This window comes from Lissotriton vulgaris, chromosome 6, assembly GCF_964263255.1.
Source record: "Lissotriton vulgaris chromosome 6, aLisVul1.2, whole genome shotgun sequence".
Taxonomy (NCBI): Eukaryota; Metazoa; Chordata; class Amphibia; order Caudata; family Salamandridae; genus Lissotriton; species Lissotriton vulgaris.
In genome coordinates this window covers 423,768,943-423,793,031 of record NC_141694.1, presented here as the reverse complement: position 1 = coordinate 423,793,031, position 24,089 = coordinate 423,768,943, and the positions used below count along the sequence as shown (strand labels likewise).

The window sequence follows — 24,089 nt, the reverse complement described above, 5'->3', positions numbered from 1 at the left end:
AAATATATCCTACATGAGATAAAATCTAGAAAAAGATTAACGTAGAGGAATATGAAGCCACAGCACATACAAACAATGTACGCATTTAAGAGTAGACAAAAGAGGAACTAGGAATGGACAGGAGTTGGTGGACTTGCATAATAAGACAGAGCCTTAATGAATTTGCAAATAGAACTATAAGAAGAGCTGGTAGCCAGACTACAAATATACTAACTCCAAAAATGTGACTTAAAAAATTGCCCCACATTATATTTTACGTCAGCTTTATTGCATGTCCTAGGAAGAAGATGAAGCAACGTTTTCTTTAAACATTGTTTTTCCACCATATCTTGGAAGCATGGATTTTCGGACATTATTGTCGTAGCAGGAGTCTCCCTGAACACTTAACAAAAGTGTTTGTCTTTTTCTCTCTGCAGGAACCTCATTTCACTTCATGATACCCTTTGTAAGTCACAAAGAGAGTTAGAGTGACTTCAACTCCTTTGAACTTTAGTGATGGAAACAAAATTGGCATATCTTGCACATCAAAGGTCAATATTGAATTTACTTTCATTTCCATTTAAATTTTACTTTCATCCGTAGTACAATGATGTCAGTGCAAAGAGATTACAAATATTAAAGTGCGGCACAAGAGTTAACAGGCATTCAGTTAGCAAACAGTCACTAATTTGCAGCAGATGACAATTTAAGTAAAGGGGGAAGGAAAAAACGTGACTCAGGCTTCTTGTTTGAACGTTTCTAAAGGATAATGAAAAGAGACATAGAGTCAAGATACATTCCTGGAAGATTCTAATAAACTTCATGAAACACTGCCATTTGGCCAATATGTCTAACGTTATAGTTTATCAGTGTTTTATGAATACCCTAAATACATCATTCAAAATGAAGTACAACAATAAGTCTATTCTTAACATGTTTCAAAATTATTTCGCAAAAGGCGAAATACTTTTCAGATATGTATGTTGGCTCTAGAGAGAGCTGGCAGCTCCCACATATAGGTTTTCAATGTCAAATTTTTTGCCGAAGGCCCAGTTAATGCACAATCATCAACGACCTGAGCTGACAAAATAATATTATAAAAAAAATAACATATAACATAAATAATTATATAAATACATCAATTGGGTGGGCTATTTAAAGGGTCTCAAAAACGTACATCAACATATATATTCAGATATTTTTACTGTAATGAGAAAAGGCACACTACTCATGAAATGAAGCTTAGTTTGAGAAACGTTGTTTTGCATAAAGTTGATTTGTTTATTTTGCCATACAACAGTATTATATTTGAACCCGTATTTCATTACTAAAAAGAGTCTGGTATGACATTTCGACAACTTGAATCAATTATTATAACATTATCATTGACAGCACAGGACCAAAACATTTTGCTCAAACATCAAGTAAAATAGATAAGCATATTTGGTTGGTAATATTTTCAGGTATTTTGAAACAAGGGCAAATTTTCAAAACGTATTTCTAGTTCATTTCGAGCCCAGGAGATGACACCAGGCTCCAATGATCATTGTTTCAATCCCACACTCATTTTCTCCACGTATAATTCTGAAATGGCCATTTTCACCCCAAGACTTTCCCCAAGAATTGGCGACAATCTGCGGGAAAGAAAGGACACAAAATATTAAGTCAATCAGAAAAAGTACTGTTGTGCACCAAAGAAAACTATACGGAGTAAGCAAAGATTCAATATTTTTTTTTACGGATAAAGGATATAATGTTATGGAGAAATGTACAACAATGATTAGGGCAATTGGACAAAGTACCTACATACGCCTGCCACAAAAGCAGCCTAGTAAACATAACGTTTGCCAAATGTGATAATCACTGTTTATTGGTAACTTGCACCATACAGGGTTTTCATCAACGGCTAATGTGTAGGGTTGGCTGGATCGGGTGCATGAGTATTTTAACACTGTAGGGATAATGTATGAACATGGGACTGAGGAAGAATGTACAAGTGCATTGTTTGATATCTCATTGAATGGTTATTCCAAAATACGGATTCGGCAAAAACTCCAGCCAAGATTTAAACCCATGAGATGGACTGGAACCACATTAGCCTAAGACAACCAAACAGCATTCATTGTCATTTATCCAGTGTACAACATGGCATTCACATTTAATGAATAACATAATGCACTAAAATAACACGAACAACTTTTCACTTGATGTGATCATTTTATTGTAATCATGTTCAACTAAACAGAAAAGAGTCAATTGTGTCCATCAGTGGGGAGAATACAGATTCCTCCTTATCATCACCATTTTCAAATGATACATATATCTGCAAGGAAAACAAACTCACAAAATGACCTACAATTTCAAATACATTCAGCAACTGCTTTGTATCTATACATTCAGTGAGTGGAAGATTTCTATGACGCAATCAAATGAAAAACCACATTATATAAATGGGGGTTGTGTGATCACATTCACATGACCTCCAAGCTTGATGTACAGCATCTAAATAATGGGTGCTAAACTCTGGTTATGGAGGGCCACAAGCATGCCAGGAATTCAAACACAAGGAGATGATGGACGGAGTGCTGAAACTTTTCAGACACTCACCCCCAGTTACAGATCTGGGTTGAATCCATCATCGTTCTTTAGCTCATGTTTCCACCCCAGTTCAGACACAGCCACATGCAGATCAGTCTTTACCCTGTGCCTCATGGGTGCAGTCCAGCCCGAACTGTCAAGCCATGTCTTCCCTGAACCAGAAACAAGCATCCTGGGACCGGGTTCTGGCTAACAGACGTCATCAGCCAGGCTAGCTTGATTCCAGTGGCAAAGTGGCAAGGTGAGCAAGGGACCCACGTCTGGGCATACCCTGCCAACTTAGGTGAACAAAAGCAAACACAAGGAGATGATGGACAGAGTGCTGAAACTTTTCAGGCACTCACCCCCAGTCACAGATCTGGGTTGAATCCATCATCGGTCTATAACTCACTTTGCCACCCCAGTTCAGAAACAGCCATATGTTTATCAGTCTTGACCCTCTGCCATATGCAAATCAGTCTTGACCCTGTACCTCATGGGAACAGTCCAGCCTGAACTGCCATGCCATGTCTTCCCAGGACCGGAAACAAGCATCCTGGGACCGGTTTCTGGCTAACAGCTCTCATCAGCCAGGCTAGCTTGAATCCAGTGGCGAAGTGAGCAAGGGACCCACGTCGGGGCATACCCTGCCAACTTAAGGCAAACAAAGCAAACACAAGGAGATGATGGACAGAGTGCTGAAACTTTTTGCTGTTCACCCTAAGTGGGAAGGGTATGCCCAGATGTGGGTCCCGTGCTCACTACGCCACTGGAGTCAAGCTATCCTGGCTGATGACGGCTGATAGCCAGAATCCGCTCCTAGGATGCTTGATTCCGGTCCAGGGAAGACATGGCGTGGCAGTTCAGGCTGGACTGTTGCCATGAGGCACAGGCTCAGGACTGATTTGTATATGGCCATATCTGAACTGGGGTGGCGTGATGAGCAAAATAACAATGGATTAAACCCAGATCTGTGACTGGGGATGAATGTTTTGCCAATGTGCAACATTCCGTCCATCACCTTGTGTGTTTTGCTGTTCACCCTAAGTGGGAAGGGTATGCCCAGATGTGGGTCCCGTGCTCACTACGCCACCGGAGTCAAGCTATCCTGGCTGATGACGGCTGATAGCCAGAATCCGCTCCTAGGATGCTTGATTCCGGTCCAGGGAAGACATGACTTGGCAGTTTGGGCTGGACTGTTCCCATGAGGTACAGGGTCAAGACTGATTTGCATATGGCCATATCTGAACTGCGGTGGCGTGGTGAGCAAAATAACGATGGATTAAACCCAGATCTGTGACTGGGGGTGAATGTTTTGCCAATGTGCAACATTTCATTCATCACCTTGTGTGTTTTTCGGAATTCAGGATAGGCACAAACTTTTTAAATGATTACTGTGAGTAAATGCACCTTTTTGCATGCTCGCTCCCACTTTTTCTAAATTGTATTGCTGTTTTTTTAGACTATGTACACTGGGGCACCGCTGTCCAGTGCCGCATATATTTGCTCTGATCCTTAAAACATGTATACTTTGGCTAATCACTGTGTGGATTATTTAACTCTCCTTTAAGGCCACAGTATACGGTGCAGAAACTGCTCCTATAGCATTGAAAGGTTAATGTAACTTGTGGGCTGCAGCCCTTATTGTGCGATCCATCAGTGAACAAGAAAAGCATGGCTTCAGGCCTACCATTGTAGTCTAACAGCTACAGATCAAACATGCAGTACAACTTGTTAAAATTACCCTTTTTGATAGGTAAAAAAGCTCCCTCTTAAATGTTATTTAGTCGCTCCTATGTAGGCTGTGTAGCCCACAAGGTAGAGTCCGTGGTATCTAAAAGTGAAAATGTAGAAAAATAATGTATTAATGTCCCTACAGTGACAAGGCCCTGACAGCTATTTTCACTGTGGCAGGCCTATCAGCCCTATGTCAAAAACCAGAGCGTTGTTAAAACTAATATTGCTAATTCGGGAAAGGGAAAAGGCTAAATAAAAACAATGATACCTCTATTTCTAATAGCTTTTAAAATTCCAATTCAATTAAGTAGTCAGATTTTTAAGAACTATTAAAGAAATGTAACTTTTTTTAAATTGTCCTTTATTTTCCTGAGCTTTCAGGAGGCTAACTTGCATTCGCTCTTCAGCTACTCTTAGCCAGTGTTCAGCCTTGAATGAGATGTGAATGGGGTGTATAGGTACTCCCAGGAGAACACATGTAGGCTGATCTGAATGGGCAGAGATGATTTATCAGAGCTCAAAAGAATATGCAGGATAAGAGTGGTGCCCCACCTGTTTATACCCCTTGTAAAATCCTTCATGGCAGGTCTGTCTGAAGCACATCTAAAGGTTTTGCAGGAACAAACATGGTGTTAGGACAATTCCTTTATGACCTTTTTAGTTGCTATAGAGTCCTACTTTTGTTCTACCACACTTTTGTTTCATGACAATATAGTGCCTGCTTCAATTTGGAATACAGAGTTAGATGCAAGAGAACTTCCCAAACACACCCTCAGCCTTCAGAGCTCATATTTAGTGCAGCAAAAGACTTTTAATACCGTAAAAATGTCCTGATACACAATAGTTTGGATCTGTTTGCAATGTAACAAACAATGAACTACTGCAAAAATAGTTCAATAGGTTCATCGAATTAGGGCCTGGTAAACTTTAGTCTATTGGTTGGAGAGGAACTAAGAGTGTCTTAGGATGTCCTGCAACCATAGTCTGGTGATCCCTACAAAGTTGGATCCTCACTTAGCCTTCCTCAAAACACTGCTTTACTTTCTAAAGGATACCAGTTGTACTGGGCATGCCACCCTTGGCCCCCACGGCTGTGTGTTTCCATCAAGGATAATACTTGTCAGTACCACACAACTAGCAATAATAAACCTGCCATCTTGAGTCTTGGGAGCTCTCAAGGTGTGAGTTACTACTAAGTAAGGGACGTCTTTACTTCCACCAGAGGAGGCCATTAGGAGGGAGAATCGGAATCAAGCCGACAAGGAAGATAAGGACTTCTTATCTTCCTTGTACTCATCATTAGATGCATGAGAAAAATACCAAGTTGGAAACCAACCAACAGGCAGCAAAAAATGACAGGAAACCTTGGTTCAGAGCCACCAAATAACCATCAACAAGAAGAAGCACCAAAAGTGAACAGCTTATGAAGTACAGAAATAGGCTCATGTGTGGAGTTGAACACATCTTCAGCAAGGAGACCACACTCACCTATGCCTAGGAAGAAGCCATGCCAGAAGTTTAGCATCCTGAGACTTCAGCAGTATAGTTACATAGATGGCTGCGCAGCTCTGAAGCTCCGTGTGCCGAATTGGCAGTCATTAAGCATCCCGCACTCCCTTATGGCCGACAAGTCAGAAGTGGGCACCAATGGCAATATAAGCGGCTACTGACCCGAATGAGCCCGGAAGCAACTAAATTGGACCTCGGAGACTGAGGCGGTACACGCTCCAGCTCCGTAATGGCGGCGGTGTGAGGATCGGCAATGCGGCAGAACATCACAGCAGATGTGAGGAGGCGTGTGGACTGAAGTACTGGGCTGGAGGTGGTGAGTGAGAGGGGCGCGTGCTGCGGCAGCTGGCAGTGACTTTAGAAATTGAGCGCAGCATAATACGGGCGGGAGGCCTGTTCAGCCTCCTGCTGGCTGCATATCAAGCTTCCCCCAGTAATCTCTGGAGCGGCATCGCATTCACCCGTGGGGGGTTGCTTGTGCCAGAGTCCTGCCTGAGCCCGGCCGTTGCTCTGCCGGCCCCCCCTGCCGCTTTTGTCAGCAGACTTCCTCCGTCTCAGGGAAGCCCATCTTACTGTTACTACCTTCATCCTCCTGTGAGCCTATCACCAGCTGCATTCAACAGGTGTGATTGCCTGCCCTCGCCCCTGTACATGCCGCCCTGAAGATTTCCAGACCAACCATCATGGCCGCTGCTTCAACTGAGCTTCCTGCTGCTGAGAGGAGATGAGCTGGCTGCCCCACTCCCCACTGGCCGTCACCTACCTTACCTGGACTCAACCCTGGTGCTGTTCGGTCTGCGATTCCCTGTATCCACGGCACGCACCGATCGGTGTTTCTCGTGGGATGGGATCGGAGGTCACACTCTGACTGCTCCTGTGCGTCCCGCCTGGATATCGGCGGAGGAGCCTTTCTGTGCTGGAATCAGAGTCATCGGGTTGGTGGGGCCCCAGCCAGACTGGAGCACCTGCGGCATCTGGTGTCTTTCAGTGTGCTCCCAAGGTACTGTTCATTTTAAACGCTTGCCGGCAGTGACCCTTGGTCAGTTCAGCATCCGTGATCACTTCCTAACTTTGTGATGTTGGCACTCCCCTCCTTATGTATGCTGAACGTCCTGCATTTTGCGCACTGGTCAGGGCAATCTGATTCTAGCTGTTTTTGATATGTGCTTTCCACGGCGGCTGTCTCCTGCCGCTGATGGCCATTAAGGTGCCCCTCAACATCCCTGATCTCACTCTTGGCACTGCCTGACAAGATGGCGGCAATTGAATGTATCAGGGAAACCTTCCTCCCTACAACCTCACACTCTGATCCAAATACACAAGCGTCTGGTAGGTTGGGCATGTCTACCACATGATGTCTGGACACCTCATCGAGGCTGCAGTCAGGGCCCCCGACTCAGATTTCCCCCGCCTTTACAGCAGACAGGGTCGGGTTTCTACTGCCGAACTTCTCTTGACAACCTGAGAGACGTTGGTCCACGTGGTACCGATTTCCAGCAGCCTTCGTTCCTCTTGGTCCTGCTCCTGCCTTCCCCAACCAGTCCTGCTCTTGGAGGTTGGTTTTTGCTCCTCAGATTTTTTTGGGGCACTCATTTTCTGGTGATCTGGGAGTCTGCCATTTTATGCTGAGGTTGTTGGGGACTGTGGTTCCGGGCACTCCACCTTGATTGCCTTTGACTGGTTCCTCAATCACTGCTTATCGCTGGTCCACGCCTTTGGCCGCCTGCCCGTCCATTGCCCTGGGATGGCCCCCAATCGGATGCTCTCTCCCCTCCAGACTTGATTTTGCCCTTATGGGGCTTCCTTGTCTCACCCCCTCCTTATGGTCCCCCAACTTTGCCGAGATAACCCAACTCAGTGATTGAATTTGGCGCTGGACTTAATGACTATGTAACTCCACCTGTGCTATTGTCCCTTTCACTCTTTTTGGGCCTTCATGATGTACTGCTCCTCCACTACCAGTCTGCCAGAATTGACCTGCTTCCCAGACCCTTTTTTTCAACTCCCCTCCCCCTCCCCCTTTCCCACATCCTCTATTGGGACGTGTTATTCTATGTTTGACTAGGCTTCGGTATCTAATGTAACTTTGCAAAACTGTTATCTTTATTTTTCCTGACCGCTGAGACCTGAGCTACATGGCTAATGCTCGGTGGAGCTGCTAGACAGCTATGGAGGAGATTGGCCTGTGCTCACCCCCTCGACCAGCACCTACCCAGCCGAACATTGGGCACAGTTCTTCTCGTCTCCCTGCTGTGTCTCCTTTCCTCCCCCTCACCTGTCTCCTTTCCTCCCCCCTGATCTTTGCCCTCACCTGTCCTGGCCCTTAGTCCCCACCCTGTTATCTGTGAATTTTCCCTCGTCAATTGAGATCTTGCTATTTGGTCTAATGCCCGATGGAGCTACCTGGTTTAGCTATAGGGGAGACTGACCGGGGACTCCCTACTTGGACATCACCTACCCAGTCATTCTTTAGACTGACTTCCTTTTGGCTCACCTGTCATCTCTTCCCACATCCTCACTCTATTTATGTCTCTCCATCTCTCCTCTCCCAATGTATTGAGACTGAAATATTTTGTCTGATGCCCGATGGAGCTACCTGGTTTAGCTATAGCGGAGATGGGCCGTGGATTCCCTCCTTGGTGGTCACCTACTAAGTCGATCTTTAGACAGACTTCCTTTTGTCTCTCCTTTTTGTCTTTTCCCTTATCCTCCCTTTCTCACCTCCCCTTCCCCCTCCACTACTTTTCTCTCTCCTTTCTCTCCTCTCCTAATTGTATTGCCTATTTTTTGATGTATTGTGTTATTGTTGATCTTTTTCTGTTACATTGTTGATTCTCATGTAAAGCGCTCGGATACCTATGGGTCTAGCCAGTGCTATATAAAACTCTTTAAATAAATAAATAAATAAATAAATAAAACTAAATTAGAACACTGGAATGTTGGAAGCTCCATTGAAAATAATCAAGTGAGGGGTGTAGCCACGCCTGCCGCCAAGGTTGCAACAATCTTGTGAGGCTCTAGCGATGGTGGGCCATAAATTTGCTGAATCTCCGCCATCATTGCCTCCTGAACAGAAAATATCTACCACTGCAGTTGCTGAAGTACGAAACATCCGTGGAGGGCGCTTTTGAGCAGGACCGGTATCTGCAGGCTACCAGTTCAGCATTGGGTGGCCTGTGTGGCCCAGCACAGCCTCGGAGTCCCCGTGCTGACAGGATCTGTGGGTGAATCTGAGGCCAAGATCACCCAATCTCGCCAGTGCTGCCTGTGGCTCCCACCTCCCTTTGACTCCGGGACAGACTGCCCGGCTGGCTCTGATTACCCCAGCTGGTGCTGGTTCTCCTCACGTTTTTGGGCCTGGTAAAGGAAGGGCGGGATGTTCATTGCCCCTGGCCTGGGTGCTGCCTGGCCTGCATTGTCATGTGTGGCTGTAACCACGGGCAGCATTGGAGCTCCCAACTGGGCTGGGGAGGTCCCTTGGCTGCGGAGTTGCTAGGACAGTGCCCGTGTTCACTGCTGTCAGGGGCTCTCGTGGCCGGTCCCTCCATGTGCCTGGGGTAGCCCTGGACCTACTGCCTATTATGCTTTAGGCTGATGCTGTAGGTGCGACCTTGCAAGGGAGGTAGTGTTCTCGGCCACACAGATCCCCCATAGGCTTGGGAGTGTGGATTGTTTCCTGCTGGAACATTTGCCCTGCATGTGCATGCTGCATTCTACTATCTGAGATGATCTCCTGGGAAGACTAGGGCCCATGCCGACAGATCCAAACAAACAGACCAGCAGACGTTCATCTCCTTATCCCTAGATTTGACTTGTATGCATCACAGGGAAAAGATATGATTATATACCTTAACCCTATAACGCCCTGAGGAAGCCCCAGGCTGGATGGCCAGTGTAAGGGGGTGAAAAACGTGTTGGCTGTGAAATGTCCTACTCAGGTCTTGAAGTACTATGAAATAAATTGGAATCTGTTACAGAGAACAAGTGATTTGTCTTACTAGTTCTTGCATATCTACAAGTTCTGTACCAGTAATGGGGAAAGGGTCTCCCATTGTCAAGAACGAGTAAACTACACCATATAAGCTCTATTATTACAGGACTGCTTAGGCTCTAGACCCATTTCCCCAACATTCAAAACCATGAAGAAATGACTGGACAAGATGGAACGTATTCTGAAACAAGTTGCTATTAAGAACAAGGACCTTGAAGCCTGGTTGCATAGAAATAACATTTGTATTTCCGGTATAGCAGAAACTGCCAACATGGCCCGGCCGGATGCATTTATCAAGCAGCTCTTTATCAACCTTTTTGACCATGAATGTATCCTCCACCTTTACTTTGTAGCTTGCTCACCACAGCCTGGGCCAGTAGCCCCCAGAGGGTGCTTCCGCTTGTTATCTCATAGCACATCTTCTCAACAACAGGGATGGGGAAGGTGCCCTTCATCTTGCACAGGAGAGGGGTCCACTTCATATTCAGAGTGCCAACATTTTGCTATATCCGGACTTTACACCCATGGTACAGGAGACCCGCTGCAAATTTAGTGATGTCAAGAACGCTCTCTGTAAATTAGGCCTCCGGTATGCAATGCTCTATCAATCCGCCTGCGTGTGAAGCATAATGAGAAGACCTGTATCTTTGAAACACCAGCGAATGTAACTGCATTCCGTGGAAAACCTTTCCTTTAAGTCTCCCTCCCCCCGGCGGACTACGCCTGATCATATTGTTTTGAATGCTTCTCAGCGTTTGTCTTTCCCCGGTCACTCTGAGCCAACATGACTGTTATAGCCCAGTCTGTGAGCTACATATATATGATACACCTACCAAGTTCTTTGTTATTTGGCACTAGCAACTACTCCATTATATTTCTGTACATGCTACAATTTTATATCTACAGTTGATCCTTACCCACGTTGCATGGCTCTTTTCATAACTAGACCGGTTGTTAGCTGAGTTATTGTTACATCCCCATGGTAAACACCAACTTCTATCTAGTGGGAGTTTTTTTTCTTGTTTTCTTTTTTTGTGATTCCCTAGATGTCTGGGTGGGGAGTGAGGGTATTAATGTTTTGTTTTTGTTAATCTTATATTGTCAATCAATCTTTGCTTGTTGTGAAACATCCCACAATTAATATATCATCAAATGCTACCTGCCCATTCTAAACACATTTACTTTCTCAATACCTATTTTCCAACATGAATAGGGTACTTGATATATCTTTCATCTTGCTGATAAACGCGTTCTATTGCTTAACATTTATGCCCTGAATGTAGAAGAGTCTGAATTCTTTTAGGATCTCTCTGCCCACTTGGATAAGCTGGACGTTGGCCATATAATACTTGGTGGTCGTCTCAATATGCTGCAATGTTTACAAGCTGACGCTACCAGTTTACAACTCAGTGACAAACACCACGCCCTGGACTTATTCTGACACATACTGGCTGCAAGACGCCTAGCACTCCTGCTATCCGTCCACCACAGGATTCCCTTTTTACTCTTCCTCGGATTCTGTTTGTATGAGACAGGACTACTGGTTCCTCTCAGCTAATGTGTATCTGTGGGTCTCTGATGTTGGTGTTCTCCTGTGGAGACTGTCTTACCACAGTCCTGTCCTTCTTCAGCTGCAGATCCATATGGATATGGCCTGGAATGCACTTGGAGGTTCCATGGCGCAGCTCTCCATGACCCGGTATTCCGCAGTGAAATTCTCTAATCTGTTATTTGGTATATAGCATTTAACATGAGAACGGTCTTGATGCAGGCCTCCCTTTGGGAGGCATGTAAAGCTTATATTCACGGAGCATGTATCTCCAAACACACAGGTATTCTTTGTGATATTCTTACTCAACTAAAACATGTTGGGAATACTCTGCGGTATATAGATTTTTCTGCCTTGGGTAGTGGGGATCCTTGCTTACACAAGCAATCCGTCCTGTGGGCAGTGTTCTGTGATCTTGCTGATAGTTGAAAATTTGGGGAAAAACATAAGGGTCCACTGTTATGGGGAAGGGGAATGCCTGCATGGCTATTGTGTCCAAATCAGCTACATGAATATGTGACTGAACTACAAACATACTCGGAAACATGTGTTGCGGGCAGAGAGATGAGTTGCAACATTAGTATGGGTGTCTCTATACATCTCATATAACAAACATCCAATCTGAGATTTCCACATATCTTGAGGAAATCACAATGGTCTGGCTTACAGATTGCCAACACCAATTGCTTAGTGAACCACTGACTGTAGAGGAGGCTATTGACACCCTCAATGGTTCCAAGGCACTGGGACTGGGGGTGTTAACTGGGGCCTTCTGTAAGGCTTTTAAGCAGCAACTGGCTTCCAATCTAATACCTCTGTGTAACAACTCTTTAGCCATTGGTACATTACCCCCTACACTTCACATGGTTGTTCTTACACTATTGTTTTAACCTGGCAATGATCCCTGCCATTGCACTACCATCAACCCCTTTTCGTTTTAAATCTGAACAGTAAAATTGTGGCTAAGGTCTTCATAATCAGATTGTTTCTTTGATGTAGCAGATCATCTCTCCTTTTTAATCTGCTTTTGTCCCTTTCTCAATTTTTGTGCCGCTTGCGCGAGACTCAATAAGATAGCTTCATCTACTCCTGCAGTTGCTGCCTTGTTGGATGCCAAAAAAGCATTCGATTCACTTGAGCTGCCCTTTTTGAGATCTGGTCTTGGTAAGCTCGGTATTCCTTTTCCTTCATTTTTATATATGGGATTATGCTTTTATATTCTAACCCTGTGGCCCAGATTCAGGTCAATGGCTCTTTTACTGAAGCATTCCCAATTATGCAAGGAACTCACCAGGGTTCCCCCCTTACCCCCTCCTTTTTATTAGTGTAATGGACCCTCTAGTCTGTTCTTTAAAAGATCACCATGCACATCGGGGACTGCAGCTCACTCATGGCCCCCTATTGCTCTCTTTATATGCGGATGATATTCTGTTATTCTGCTGGACCAGCACCTGTAGACTATCCTCCTAGGTGGGCTGCAGACAGTACTGAGTACCTCAACGTCCAACTCCATTGACATAAGGACTAAATTATAGAGCTTATTTTTGATCCTGCAATGGTGGATCTTGCTACTCAAGGGAACTGTTGGGTTAAATTGACCCTCACAATGGCCGGGAGTGTGGCTATTATATAAATGGTCATACTTCCCTGCTTGAAATATTCCATCCCCGTCACAGATCTTCATCCACTAATGGCGCAGACTCCTTTTGTACCTGATCTGGGCTGAGAGTTGACCTCCTGTCCTCTGGGATACTCTCACTCTCCCTTAGTGCTGCAAAGGATTAAGGGGTTCCGGACCTTTATCTATATTATCTCGCTGCTGAGTTCCAATACACCCATCAATGGTATCACTCAGATGCCCTTGTTCCATATCTTAGACCTGAGCGGAAACAGTTGGACGGACTTTTTCAGTCACAGATCTTGCCAAAGGGATCCAATTGAATGCCAGCAATGTCCATACCGCGTCCACAAATTGCTGGGCATGGCGTAGCATCAACATATCCTGGCCGGTGGTCCACTCTACTCTACTGCTCTCCCTCTCCATGATAATTCATGGCTCCCATTCACACTGACAAAATTAATGTAAAGCACACTCCGCTAACATAATTTATCCACCATGGGGAATATTTTTCCTGATGATCATGTTACACAACAAGCTGCTGAACCCTGCCTGCAAGCATACCCTACATAGACCTCTTCATCTTTCGGAGACTCTATAATAATTTACAACCACTTCTTTCCTTTTACCCATTGTCTCCTGAGTATTTTCCACCATTGACACTCGGGAAACTGGCACAGATGGTGACCATCTGACTTCTAGATTATACCATATGTACATTACTATGAAACCTGACACAACCACACAGGTGCAAGACGTCTGGACCACAGACTGGGGATCTACCTCACAGATAAGATCGGGATATATTTTTGTTCACAGATTCAATGTATTTTGATTAACAATAGTCACAAACTGTTACATTTGAATATACTCCACCACAGCAATCTCTCTACCTTTGACACAATAAAATTCAATCCAGCTAGATCTGATCATTGTATTAGGTGTAATACACTAGGGGCAGATTTTGCACACTTAACTTTGACATGCCCAGTGATTTCTGTATTAGGAGTTACTGTCTTCTCACAAATTTCCACCATCCAACTCACACCGGACCCCCCATTCTCACCCCCTTAGGATACATCAAAGAAATACTGGACCCTATGCATCGACTCACCTCTGTGACCCTTTTACTTGGCAAATAAGTAATCGCACTTCTCTGGGGCAACAGCAAACCTCCCACTTCCTTGAAGTGGCTCAAAAACATGTCCTACTGTGATAGTGTTAGTGAAGATTATGCCTCCATTTAGCCTCCCACGCATTGTGATATTTGGCTGCCTTTTCACAAATATCTCAGCACCCGTGAACAGGATTCTACTGATTAGCTTACATTTCCATTCTTCATTCCTATTGACTTTCTGCTGCCCATATTCCATTTCTTTACAATGTATAATTCTGCACTATGTTGCTACTTCAGCTTCATGACATCATATTTCAAAACTGTTAATGTAAACTCGTAATTTGCCTTGGTGAAGTGATTCTTGACAGTCGTCTTTGTTATTTGTTTGCTATAATCAAAAAATTAATTAGGACAATAAAAAAAAGCAAAGAAAACAATGGAGAAGCCTGGGGCTCCAACATTCCAATGTTGTCGTTCACAGCTGTTGCTTTGAAAAAAGGCCTCACAGAGTCTCAGGCTCCATGAGGCCTTCGTTTTATTTATTTAAACATTATCCCCTCTTGTGATGGCAAGTTCTAATTGCCTTATAGCCCTCTGTAGGTGCGCTATACCAGCATTAAAGTACTACTCCCTTGTTAAAGGCCCTCGCCTTCAGCTTGGATCTTTAATGCTGGAGCGGTCCTTTAATGGCCAGTATAGCCCACTATGGTGGGCTGTACGGCTATAACAGGGAGGAAGCACATCAGGCATCATTATGTAAATTGGCAATAAGTAAGAATCATTACAATGTATAAGTGTGTGTATTGGAATTGAGGTATACACTGACCATCTATGTACTTCAAATGACATCACATTGTGTATATATATTAATGCCTTAACCTCCCTTGGAGTCCATGGATGGATATTATATACTCGAAAGGTTCAGTCCATAGTCTATGTATATAAAAATCAAAAGTATAATAATTTTGACAAGCCAATATTTAGTGTACTTTATGAGACAAAATGAAACGTGGATACAAATCAATGCATTTTATTGTTCAATACATTAGGAATGAAAAGGGAATGGCATTTGTAATATACTATTTATAGAAATGTATACCTTTGTGTCCAACGGTCTTACATTTTCTCCACATGAAAATGAAATGGTAAGTTTGTTTGAGGAATGTGTGATGTACTACACAGTTGCTTTCAAATGACAGCATGTCAATGCATACATTAATAAGAAGAGATACTCCAGATAAGCCCTTGGTGCACAGAATGTAACAAAGGAGCAGTGACACATGTATGATGTTTCCATTAGGTGCTGTAAGCTCAAGGTCATACTTCTTTTCTAAAGAGAGACACATCTTTAAAAAGAGTTCGATGAAAATTGTGAAAATTGTTTAGCTATAAACTATATGCAGGGTTTCACCATCTATCAGTTACCGAGCTTTCTGAGGAAATGAGGAAAAGCTTACTTGACAAATGATCAGAACGATGTACTATATGCATATTCCTAAAAATGTCACACTTTGGCGTACTATTTTAATGGATTATTATCGGTAGGGCATGTTAGGATTTTATGTGTCTGGGTCAGATGCATGAGTAGGTGTACCAGTGTAAGTAGATGATGTCATCCTGTTATCATAGCAAAGGACTACATTCTTACATGGGGCATAGCAGATGACTACTGCCTTACATGTAACCATGAACTGATCAATTGGCTAATATATATGTGGGTAACTTCAGAGCCTTTGCTGCACAATAATTTTCACATTCTTTGTGTCATTGAAAAATGTATAAATTGCTAGGAACACGGAGGTATTATTCATGCACAAATTATATTTAATGTATCTCAAGTCTGATAACTGAAAATATAGAGGACCGTCCTGACAAAGAACTTCCTGTAACACAGAGTATCTCCCTGTGGTCCATAACAGAAATAGCAAAGGTTTTTTGCTTTTTATAAACAAATGTTATGTTGTACATACTTTCTATAGCGCTTGAATACCCAAAGGCATCTTGGCGCTGACTTAAAGATTACTGATGTAGCATGAGGACCTAGAAAAAAAAAGCTACAGAGACGTATATAGCCAGTTCTTTAACAACTTCCTACAGAACAGTACATTGGAGGCTTCCTTGATATGTAGTGGGAGTGCATTACAAACTTTTGTGGCTCCAAATACAATGCTCTTTCCTCCCCAGGTCAGTGGCCTAGCAAGGTCAGGTGGTACCCGGTGCGGAAAATTTCTTATCACCCCGGCTTGACAAAATGGTAAAAATATGTTTAAAACACATATTTTTGCAATTTTGTCACTCCCCTCAGCAAGGACACCCGGGGCGGCCCGCACCGCCCGCACCCTCCTTCCTATGCTAATGCCCCATGTTGCGCTTTTGAACCTGAAAGGCACTGCACATTTGGCTGAGTTTGAGGGCACGGTCCTACCTGGTGTATACCGTATAAAACTCAGTTAAAAAAAAGGGTAGGTCATGCAGCACTTTATAGGCGATGCAGAGTACTTTGAAAGTTATTCTATGTCTAATGGGGAGCCAGTGCAATTGTCTCATTGCATTAGAGCCTGAGTGATGTTTAGGGATCTTGTAAAAAGCTTATCAGCTACATTCTGTAGAGGTTGTAATCTGTTCATTACCAATTGGTTGGCAGAGAAAAGTAGTCAGTTACAGTAATCTAATGTAGTTATGATCAAAGATGTGACAGGGTTTTTGGAGATTGCATAGAATGAAAGATAGTATCTTTTTAATGGTCATCAAGGTAAAAGAGATTGAAGAGGTCAGTGAAGTAATGTGATTGGAGAATGAAAATCTATCATCTATTGTTGGACTCAGCCCTTTTTGAAGGGTCATTCCTGAACCTTTTGCCTTCCTCCTGTACTTTTTCTGACCTGTTGTTGGCTGTTTTATGACTCTGGGCACTTTACCACTGCTGATCAGTGCTAAAGTACATAAGCTCTCCCTATGGTAAAGTGATGTATGGATTTGTGACTCCGTGATTGGCTGGTTTGGTGTACCTGTCAGACCCTAGTACAGTGCACTGAGTGTGCCCAGGGCTTGTAAATCAAACGCTGCTGGTGGGCTTGCAGCACTGGTTGTGCCACCCACAGAAACAGGCTGTAAAGTGTGTTTCAGGCCTGCCATTGCAGAGCCTGTGTGCAGTCTGGTACTGCCATGTAGACTGGGCAAGTGCACCCAATTGCCAGTCCCTAAACGTTCCCTTTTCTGTATATTAGTCACCCCTGTGGTATGCCCATGGGCAGGGTGCATTGTAGGTAAAAGGTAGCACATGCCCTGATGTGTGTGGCATGTCTTTATAGTGAATTACAGCCATTTTCGTTCTTCACTATCGCAAGGCTACCTGTTCCCTATAGGCCAAAATGAACAGTTTAATAATAACATCTTATAATCCTAACTGAGTCAGGGAACTAGGTAGACTGAACTCAGAATGGTAAAATACATCTTTTAGTGAAGTTGGTTTTAACCTTCTGCGTTTTAAAATACCACTATTAGAAAGTAGGTATTTTCTTGCCTAACTGTCCAAGCCTGCCTCTGCTAGGTTGTGTATTCCTTGTCTGGAGTTTCAATGGCAGGGGCTGGGTGATTCCAGGAGACAGGGTGAGCCAGCACAGGGCTGAATACACCCATCTGCATGTAGAGTGAGGGGTGGAGTTACACCTGTAACCTTAATAGGGCCGTGCCTGCCTTCTACAATGCTGGCTCCACCTCCTGCGGTGCGTCTGATGTCCCTGGCCCACACTGTCAAAGGAGAGAAGAGGTCTTGTCAACAAAGTGCTCCAGGACTGCACAGAACTGGTTTGGACTGGGTACATGACCCTCTGCCTTCAGAGGACAAAGGAATTGCTAGTATAAATATGGGGACCCAGCCCCAGAACATTAGATCACTTTTGGAAAACAAGAAGAACCTTTGCTGAGGAGGGGAACCAGAGAGAAACTGAAGGAGGAGACTATCCCTATGCTGAGTGTTGCACGTTGTTTGTCTATTTTTCTGGCACATGGATTCTTACCCTGTTGATTCTGTTAGCGCGTTCTGGATAATCTTGGTTCTTGATAATACCCGGTTTCCATTCATTTTCAGATATTCCCCTTGAAGAAGGGCAATCGCCTGAAATGCATCAGGGACAAATCTATAATTCTGTGACATAACAGTATAATTGTATACTCCTCAAGATGTTCACATTTCCTTTGGATTATATAAAAACAATGACATAGTATACTTATATGAAGTAGTATGTATGGATCATCTGAAAAATAAACATTTTATTTCTTTGAAATTACAAGTCTTTTGCTACACACCTTCATTGAAGCAACATGTTCATCTAAGGATGTCTCAGGAATAACAGACGTCACCAACCAGCTCCCCTGAGGTCTTTTTAAGTACCTGCGGTTATGCTGTGTCTTCTGAGGAACTGCGTGTAGCAAAGGAAGCTGGAAGCGCGACTCACGACGAAGAAGCGTGACACCACCGTAGTGCCTGTCGTTGCATCACTGAAAAAGGGTGTCGCTGCTGTCGCATCGCATCGCAGAAGCACCTTGTACCACTGTAGAAGAGTGTCGCTGTTGCAGCAGATGTTTTCGCATCCCCGGAGAGTTGTGTCGCCGCTGCAGCTGCTGTCGTTGCAACACTGAAGAAGGGTGTCACTGCTGCCGCTCTCACATCGCATCACCGAAGCGCCTCGCATCACCGGAGAGAAGAGTGTCGCCATCGCAACAGACGCCGTTGCATTACCAGAGAAGCATGTCGCATGGCCTGTCACTGCTCAGAATATTCATTGAGTCACTGCACGGTTATATGGCATGCACGCATCGTTGTCGCATCAAGAAGAAGACGCCATTTTGTTTCATTGTACCAGATCTTCATTGCATCATGCCCTTGGGGGTCGCATCATCACAGAAGTGTAGTAAGAAACCACGCATCACCTCCCCATGCAGAGAAGAACTGACGCATCAACATCCCCTACACCGACGCATCACCATTCTTGCGTGTAAGGAACAGACGCATCACCTTCATGCGACACTTTTATTGTTTAGCGTTAGGCATCCAAATGTACATTGACCTTAAAGTGTTGCATTTACCATCTAAGGAGAACTAAGCTATTTCTACAATTTTTAAAGTACAGTATTGTGGATTTTTGATATTTGTGGTCTTGTGTTAAATCTATATAAAAATACTTATTTTATACTACAACTTGCGGGGTGTCCATCTGTAGTGTTGTCACTGGGTTACTGTATGTGTTCACAAATGCTTTACACACTGCCTCTGAGATAAGCCTGCCTGCTCGTGCCAAGCTACCAAGTGGGTAAGAAGGGGCTATTTTAGGAGTTTACCCCCTTACCCTGACTATTCGGTCAAGGGTACCTACCTCTGTCAACTAGAGACCCTCAAATCTAACATCCATCATGACCCCCAGATACTGAACTTTCTTTACAAGGGACGGTAGAGAGCCAGATCCTGTGGCAAGCAGGAAGGGATCCAGAAGAAGGTGTAAGCACCAAACAGTAATACTTCCGTCTTTGCCAAGTTGAGTTTTAAACAGTTCGTATCCACCTATATTTTAATGGCCTGCATACAGCTGCTAAACCTGGAGCCAGTATTGTCATCATAATTAGCCACAAGAGACGACAATCTAAGTGTCCTCTGCTTATGATGTTAGGGAGAATCCAAAGTCAGCTAGTGGGAAGGCATACACATTAAACGGGGATGGGCTGTGCGTGGATCCCTGTAGGACCACTCATGGAAGTAAGAAGGTTTGGGAGAAGAAAGGGTCCATACTGACCAACTGCTCACGGTCCTCGAAAAAATGTTCAGTAGTGTCCAGGCCATGCCCGAGATTCCTAAATTTGAAAGGCAGTCTAACTGGAATATGCAATTAACAGTATCGAAGGCTGCTGAAAAATGAAGCAGAACCAATACTGCACCTTTACCCTGGTCAACTGCCATTCTAATCTTTTCAGTTGTCTTGATTAGGGCTGACTCTCTACTGTTACCAGCACGAAACCCAAATTGAGTGGGATAAAGAAGGCTATTACATTTGATGTACTTCATAAGCTGAGAATTCAATATTTAAAAAAAAAAAATTGGCTGGGAGGGGAAAATGTGAAATCTGGGCCATAGGTATTATGATCTTTGGGATCTAATGAGGCTTTCTTTAAGTTTGGAAGTATCAATGCTTTTTCCATGAAGTAGGAAATATGCCTGAGCTAAACATAAGTTGAAAGATGGTAGTAAGTACTGATTACTGAATAAAAGGTATTTCATGACATACAAATATGCTTTGAAGTTGAATGGGTTTGAAGTTGTGATTTGAAAACCATGCTCCTAATTGAGTTTAATGAATATCAAAAAGTTTTTAATATTGAGAATGTCAATGTCAATATGAATAACAATACATTCATACATTCATGTATAAAAATGAGGTTGCATCTTTATTGGCAAATTCACCCAGACTCAGAAATATGTAGTCAGGCAGGTTCTGGGACCTAGGACCGAGGTCACTGATAGACAGGTCACAGGTGGGGTGGCATGTAGCCGACAGAAAAATGCGCAAACAGGAAACCGCAGATCAATCCCACAGACAGGAGCATTGACACTACAATGGTCCAGGGAGATTGACCCCTATAAAGCATGCATGGCCTGAGGGGTTCTCACATTCCTAAAACACCATAAAGTCAGATGCCACATGAAGTTAGAAACACATAGCCAATTAGGACACAATATACACAGTACATTCAGTGATCATGTGCTCCCCATGCTGGACATCTGGACACATTACCGATTGGCCTCATTGTGTCCACACAAGGATGCGGCCCACCTGGATTCCTCATCAAATACATTAATTGGGGGCGTGGCTAGCAGCCAAGCAAGATGGCGGCAGCCTAACGGAGCTCCGTGAGTGAAGAAGCCCTCGCCACCGATCCTAATGCTTATCCTGTTTGCAGACGGCCCAGTGAGTTAGCGTGTAAATCAGAAGCCCAGCGCTACCGTTTGAGGCGTCCCACGGCAACTGGCGACACGTAGAGCTCAAGAAACAGAGGCAAGGATTTGGTGGCCTGTGGAACACAGTGATGCCGTGGCCTGGAGTGAGCAAGTTCCCCGGGCGGTGATGACATCTGGAGTGCAGACACACCGCTGAGGTCCGTAAAGACAGCCTGAAGAACCTGCAAACCCTGACCCCTCAGGGGGCACCAGGACCTCGATTCAAGCACCAGGGAAAGCAGCAAGTGCTGCAGTGTCACTCTGGAGGGGGCCCATTGGAAGAGGGAGCAGCGCAGAGAAAAGGCACGCACAGTTGAGTGGGGCCCGCGGGACCCGCCTGGAATGACTGCCTGTACCGCCAGAGCCCCCGATCAACGGCCGCAACAACTGCCCCAGGCTGCATATTCCTGACCACAAATACCTCCCAACACCACCGGAGAGGTAACCTACTGGGCACTAGTGATGGCAAGGGTGATGAGAACTGATGCTGGGACCCCCGCTGGGGTTTAAGCCACATGCACAACCCAGGGCAAGACGGTTCCAACACGATTGATTTCCTTGAGTACCACACACCTCAGCTCCATTGGCGATACCAGCCCCAGCCTCTCTTCATCTGCCTTGTCTGCTTGCCCCACGAGACTTGCTGACCACCTGGGGGCCCAACGGATTTCAACACTGGACGGGGGCGAGAAGCCCGTAAGGCAGCACGTAACACGTGGCATGCAGCGGTGAGTACCGCCTCCCTGTTCTAAAATCTAGAAAGCGGGCAGATGGTGAGCCCAGATGGCAGGACGGAGCTCACATGGGGGCATGGCTGGAAAGCTCGAGGAATTTGCATATGCCAAAGACCAGGGTAAAAAGCAACAGGCAACATCTGCCCAAGTAGAGACTCCCACACAGGATGGTCCGGATGCAGTTACGCTAACAGACATCATGGCTGCCTTGCAGCAAGCTCAATGCTTGATAGGCACGATTTCCACTGACATTTCTTTAATCCGTGCCGATTTCCCTAAGCTCTCTGGGAGACTAAAGAAGTTGAATCCACGGCGAAAGGGCTTGTGACTGATACAACAATGCTTCAGCGCCAGGTGCGACAATTGGAACTAGACAATAAGCTAATACTAGCCAAACGTGATGATCAGGAAGGCCGCTCAAGGCGCAACAACGTATGCATAAATGGTGTGCCAAATAGGGCGGGCCTGCCCTGGATCTTTTTGTAGAAGACCTCATGAAGACCCACTTACAACCACGTGGGCTGTCGAGTTTTTTCTCGGTGGAGAGAGAGCGCATCGAGTCTCAGGTTGGAGGCCCAAGCTGGGGGCTCCCCCCAGACCAATCCTGCCGCGCATATTTAATTTCCGTGATCGAAACACTATCCTACAGGTGGCCCGGATCATCCCACCGATTAGTTTGGAAAACCAGGTGATCACAATGTACCTGGACTATACAGCAGCAGTGACGAAACAGCAACAAGACTTCCAGAGACATAAAATACTCCAAGCTCTTCCCGGCACAGCTGAGAATGGAGATGGAGGGGAGTGCATGTTTTTTCCAAACGCCTGAGGAAGCTCAAGACTGGCTTGATGGATGGCGCCCCGCAACGAAGCCCGCTAAGATCAAGAACCTGCAGCAACACCGACGCCAGGAGTCGCAGGGATCGGGATCCACAGAATCCGGGGACAAGGAAGAGTGAGTAACTCTGACCAACGAGATAGGCCTACTGGGCCACCCCAGAAAAGGCACTAAGCATTCTGCCTGCCTGGGATCCACCCCAATGGTGCCCTTAAAGAGAGGACCTTGAAATGTCGGCCTAATCCAATGACAAAGGGGTCTGAGCAACCTGGTACTATGATTCAGGACTTCCTAGAGTTTTACTGGCATCTATTACCCGCCCCTTCGGAGGGTGCACAAACCTTTCCACTGACCCATGACCAGCACACGCGTTGCCTGTATGGAAAGAACCATGAACCCGTGGGTAAAGTAACGCCTCAGGAAAGAGACAAAAGCCGTTGCTGCATCATATGCTAGGGGGGGAATCCGACAATCTCGGACAGACGCTCTCCCACACACAAGTACTATTCAGGGATCCAAGCACTCTGCTCGATTGGGCAGGCGGGTCAGTTGGGTTCCGCCGGGCAGGGAGACAGGGAGGGTGGTGGGGAGAAGGGGGACAGTTCTTGGTTTCAAGTTATGGTTCTTATTTGTACTCACAATAACACTTGCATCGACAAGATAAGGTTCATTCAATCAATCAATCAGGGGTTGGTAAAGCGCGCTACTGACCTGTGAGGGTCTCAAGGTGCTGAGGAAGGAAAAGAGAGTGGGGGGCTGCTCCAGTCAGTCGAAAAGCCAGGTCTTAAGTGCCCTTTTGAAGGTTTGCAGAGTTGGAGAGCGTCTTATGTCTAATGGGAGAGAGTTCCAAGCTGTGACTGCGGTGTAAGAGAAAGCTCTACCTCCTGTTCTGCTCCGGCGAATGTGGGGGACCTCTGCCAATGCGAGGTTGGCTGAGCGGAGGTTCCCTTTGGGAGTGTGGAAACTCATTCGGTTGTTGAGGTATTTGGGTCCGATGTTGTTGAGGGATTTGAAGGCGTGCATGAGTAATTTGTAGGTAACTCTCTTCTCCACAGGAAGCCAGTGGAGTTCTCGCAGGTGTGGAGTCATGTGCTTGGGGCGTGGTGATCCTAGGATGAGCCTGGCAGCCGCTTTTTTGATGATTTGAAGTTTGCGTAGTATGGCTTTGTTGATTCCGGCATATAGTGCGTTACCGTAGTCGAGGCGGCTGGTGATGAGCGCGTGTGTGACGGTCTTGCTGCAGTCCGGGGGGATCCACTTGAAAGTTTTGCGTAGGATCCGGAGGTAGTTGAAACTGGTGGAGGAGAGGGCGTTGATTTGACGGTTCATGGAGAGGGAGGAGTCAAGGATTTTGCTGAGGTTGCGAGCGTGATCCGTCGGGGTGGGGGGGGGTCCAAGGGCGCGAGGCCACCAGGTATCGGGCCCGAAGATGAGCACCTCTGTCTTTTCGAA

The 24,089-nt window shown here is 45.2% G+C and overlaps 1 protein-coding gene across 1 annotated transcript in view; it reads right to left on the bottom strand.

Moving 5' to 3' along the window:
- Positions 1 to 1,236: 1,236 nt before the first annotated feature.
- Positions 1,237 to 24,089, bottom strand: part of TINAG (tubulointerstitial nephritis antigen) — a 975,673-nt gene continuing 952,820 nt past the window's right edge. Inside the window, exon 11 of the mRNA XM_086926440.1 lies at positions 1,237 to 1,613. Coding sequence (XP_086782566.1) covers positions 1,485 to 1,613 — 129 coding nt within the window. The 3' untranslated portion in view covers positions 1,237 to 1,484. The remainder of the gene's footprint in view (positions 1,614 to 24,089) is intronic.